Source organism: Bipolaris sorokiniana (assembly GCF_000338995.1).
Source record: "Bipolaris sorokiniana ND90Pr unplaced genomic scaffold COCSAscaffold_16, whole genome shotgun sequence".
Classification (NCBI taxonomy): domain Eukaryota; kingdom Fungi; phylum Ascomycota; class Dothideomycetes; order Pleosporales; family Pleosporaceae; genus Bipolaris; species Bipolaris sorokiniana.
Genome location: NW_006911910.1, coordinates 790,091 through 794,421, shown reverse-complemented (window position 1 = coordinate 794,421; position 4,331 = coordinate 790,091). Strand labels below are relative to the sequence as shown.

Genomic DNA, 4,331 nt, shown 5'->3' with positions numbered 1-4,331 from the left:
CGCGTCCCAGATCTTGACAGTCCTGTCCCAAGACGCTGACGCTAGCTGGGTCGAGTCGTGCGAGAAGGCCACCAATGTAACTGGACCGCTATGGTCCTCGAGCGTGTGCACACACGTCCCGCTGCTCGCGTCCCAGATCTTGATAGTGCTGTCACTTGACGCTGACGCTAGCTGGGTCGAGTCGTGCGAGAAGACCACCGAGCTAACACTACTGCTATGGCCCTCGAGCGTCTGCAGGCACGCACTCCAGCCATTACCCATAGCTGGCTTGATGGTTACTCCCCTAGGCTCTTCATGCTGGAATAACCTTCTTACTATGCTATTAGTTGGACTGAATAGCAGAGCACATGCGTAAGCTTGTAATGGGTAGTTCTCGATTACCTCCTTATAAGACATAATAAATCGTCGTGCGTCGTACACGATCTTGTTCAATACATCCGTGTCTCCAAGTCCCTAGCCACGTTAGTAACTACACCGGGAAGGCCGTGTATAGATGTAGTCGTATTAGCCGTACCTGGACTAGATCCCATAGCCTTGTTATCGAGACTACCCCTTTGGCCATGCTTCTGCACAAGCTGAGCGCTTCTAGCCAGTAGAGATATTTTTGCTCAAGAAATGCGCCTATAGCCCTAGTGGTTTCTTGATTAGTAGCACTAGGTTTTAAGTCGCAGAAGTGGTCAACCCAGTACACACATGGATAGCGTGACACGGCTAGAGGATCGGGAAGAGGTGGCTCGACATCCTCTATAGTATATCCAGGTGCTTGAAGGTTATATACATCTCTGCATAGTGTCTTATGCAGAATTGCAAGTGATTTCGCGAAGATGTCTTGATGTACACATTCTATACCATCTAGAAAGACCTCATTTAACGCTTGTGTGATGAGGAAGTCCTTGGCTGACTGATGCACAAAGTAGACTGTGTCATCACGCAGCGTGAGGAATGATCCGCAGAGACTAATAATCTCCCGCACAGACTCTAGGTCATCAACAAGGTCTACAAGCTGCTTAGTAAGCACAACTAGCTCACTAACTGTAACGGGTCGATATAGGACAGCAGTCACTGCCAGCACGCGCAGACATCTTCGAGCGCTACTGGGCTTGCGTATCTGATCTAGCATCTGCCTATAAAGTGAGTCTAAACCAGGCGGGAACTGGGCTAGCTTCTCCAGCACGTCCCACTTCGGCGTCGCTTTAAGGTCTTGGCACACTAATGCGACCCAGAGGAAGGTATCGTTCGCATTTGAGGACAAGTGCTGGAGCACCGCGTCTTGTACCTCTGGCGTGTAGCGCTTCTCTTGCGCTAGTTGGCATACGTTTTGCTGAATAAAGACCTTAACCGCTACTGCTATAGACTCGGCGTTAAGCTCAAGACTTAGTCGCGTTTTGTACTCTGCACGCTCTAGTTGTTCCTCGATAACTGGCCAGTTACGACTAGACACAATCCACTTAACGCGAGAGGACGCAGACGACTGCTTAATAATAAAGCTAAGCAACTTTGGTAAGCATGTCACGCATTCGTCGAGCGCGTCAACAATTAGGTACGTTGTGCCTAGGCTTACATCTTGCAGCACGTTGGCGAAGATCTCTGTTAGGGCGACCCAGGCATTCGCGTCTTCGAACAAACTTTTGCCTGCGTGGTCGTGCTTCTTGCGGACGTGCGATATAAGCGACGGCTGCTGGTGCACAAGCATATATAATAGGCCCCGCAGCACAGCTGTGGCACTGTTAATGCGCGAATCTGTCGCTTGGCAGAAGAAATACGACAGAAGAGTATTCTGAGGTAAAGAACTTCGTAGTTCATTGATGACGCCACACAGCAGCATCGTTTTCCCCTTGCCAGGATCGCCTTTAACCCAGAGCAGTCGGCTGTGCTTGTCCTCATGCCACTGCCTGAACGCGGTATTGTCGAGGATCCAGCGGTAGGAGTCTGCTAGCAGTCCACCTTTTGTCTCTTCGATGCGCTTCTTGTCATCGCGCGGGTCTGTTTGGCGTATGTCTTGAGTGCATCGTTCCAGCTTGTGAACCTCATCCATCAGACGCTTGAACGCGCTCGGTCCTCCTTCACCGTAAGCCGGCGCAATCTCAACATCTAAGACGCCTGCTAACGAGTACCACGCATCTTCATCGCGTTTAGTCTGCCTGTCGCTTTTCCACTGCAGACGCTGCTTGATACTAAAGCAGGGAAGCGGAGTTCCATTAAGAGCTTCAGGCGGTATACCTGTTGTCTTGTGAATCGGGAGCTTAAGCGACATCTTGTTGCCAAGTATATTTCCTTCTTGAGAATAAAACTCAACAACAGTAGGGGCGAGAAGCTCTTGAAGCGTCCAGCCACGAGTGAACCACCGACTCGACCTGAATGCAAGCTCCGAGCTGGACCCTACAGATATGCCATCAGCGTTGATGGACACGTCTGAGAGGAAGACGTAACACTTAGTGGCAGAGCGGTACCAGTGAAACATGGACTGTATCGCCCATGAGTGCTCAGCCTTGTCTGTTGTGTCGATGCAGCACGTATCAATCCAGAAGTACTGGAGATTGTCGCGCCGCGCCCGTTTTCCGCAAAAGAGGATCTTCTCATAGCCCGGCTTTGTCTTGCCACCACCTGTCTTGAGGTCTGCGAAGGTCACCTCGTCGCCATCTGCGCCCCAGGTGTGTGAGAGTATCGCGTAGGGGGGTATGTCGCCATCGTCGAAGCTGTGGATGCTAAGCTCTTCGCTTTCGCTGTACTGTAAGAGCCGCATAGGTTCGTATGGGTGTATAGTAGGTATATGCGATGAGAACAGTATTCGAAAGGCTGAACTTAACAGCCTAGTCGCGCGGGCGTTTGTTGGCTGCTTTCCTGCTGCCGATAGATCGTCAGCATACAGAGAGAATGACCAGCAGGTCCACCAACTCAGATACTAGTAGGACCTTGTGATGCGTCAAGATGTCGCCAGCTGAGGCTGCCAGCTTTCGTTGTGTTCTCGGCTTGGTGGTGAAGCCTGTGAAGCCCCAGGCGGGGTAAGGCGTGCCATGCATGCGCCGTGCACTTGCTCGCAAGGCTGAAGCGCGTCTACATCGAGAGCTGCAAAGATGATGCCTACGGAAGGCCGCGAGGCTAACAGGATCCACAACTAGTCTGCTTATAAGAATAGCTAGCAACTGCGCGCAACACCTGATAGAAGCTTCTAGAGCTCTGCGCCACAGCTTCAGCTCTTTTGGCATAGCGCAGGTGTACATCATAGGCCGCTAAGCGTTCATAACCCTGCTATGTCAGCGTTCTAAATCCTCTCGCTAAACGCGAAGGATTAGCACTCTAAGCCGGACAAACTCGGAGTGCACCTGAACAGAGGCTGCATGTCTTGATATAATACGTGTAGCTTCTTTAGTCTCTCATGAATTATACAGGACTTCTAAATAGACTAGCTTTGCTTCTATAAAGAGTGCAACAGGGGTATATTATTATTGCAGCTCTAACGCTCAACATGAAAGATTTATATACACCCCTTAGGTTACTGTAATTTTACTCTTCGAGGCTTATAATAGATAGAAGTAGGCCTAGAGAGAATACAAATATATACTCATATCTCAGAACCTCTGTAGCTTGGGCAATGTTGGTGATTCGTTGCGCAGGGATATTCTACCCACAGGGACGGACGTTAGAGATAGGGCTAACAGTAAACTACGGGTACTAATATGCGACGGCTTCGGGACTTACGAGACGCTAAAGGTTCTAGAATTTTGCTTTTAGAACAAGATTATCTTATATCGTCTTCTTTCCCACACCTCGTATAAGCTTCAGCCCTGTAATGTTAGAGTTTTCGCCTCCTTAAAGACAGCCTATCGTAATCAGGTTGAGCGTCTATATCGCAGAGCTGTAGAGATTATTAAGAAGAGCCACTTCAAATATCTCTACGATCCTGCAAGGCGGACGGCGTTTACTAGGTGGAATATCAAATCTGCATAGGCAGCGAGCGGTCTACTCCCTTTTAATTCATAAAGAGTGCTTGAGGGCACACCTAAGCCTGCAGTTGAACAGCCAGGACTAGAGGTAGTGCAGCCCTGTCCCCAAGAAGAAAAAGTGTTAGAATCGCCTGTAACGCCAATAACCCTAGTTACAACGGATATCCTTTCGTCGTTGCACAACTTAATTAAGCAAGACACTTGTGGACTTGATGAGCCAAGGAGATAGCGCCTAGAGAGACACGTTCAGAAGCTTGCAAGGGCCGCCTAGATGTCCTTTGCCAAACAAACCCTTTTACAGGCTCATAACGGACACTTAACTAAGCATAACAACGAGTCTAAGGTTCGCCGATCTACTAGGTCTGTAGTCTTTGGAAAGGCCAAAGT

General features: G+C 49.5%; 1 protein-coding gene across 1 annotated transcript in view; it reads right to left on the bottom strand.

Moving 5' to 3' along the window:
- The window catches only part of COCSADRAFT_152296 (uncharacterized protein), a 5,688-nt gene extending 2,611 nt beyond the window's left edge, over positions 1-3,077 (bottom strand). The window contains exons 1-2 of the mRNA XM_007706542.1: positions 515-3,077; positions 19-453 (exon numbers count right to left, since the gene is read on the bottom strand). Coding sequence (XP_007704732.1) covers positions 19-453; positions 515-2,743 — 2,664 coding nt within the window. The 5' untranslated portion in view covers positions 2,744-3,077. The remainder of the gene's footprint in view (positions 1-18; positions 454-514) is intronic.
- Positions 3,078-4,331: the final 1,254 nt, after the last annotated feature.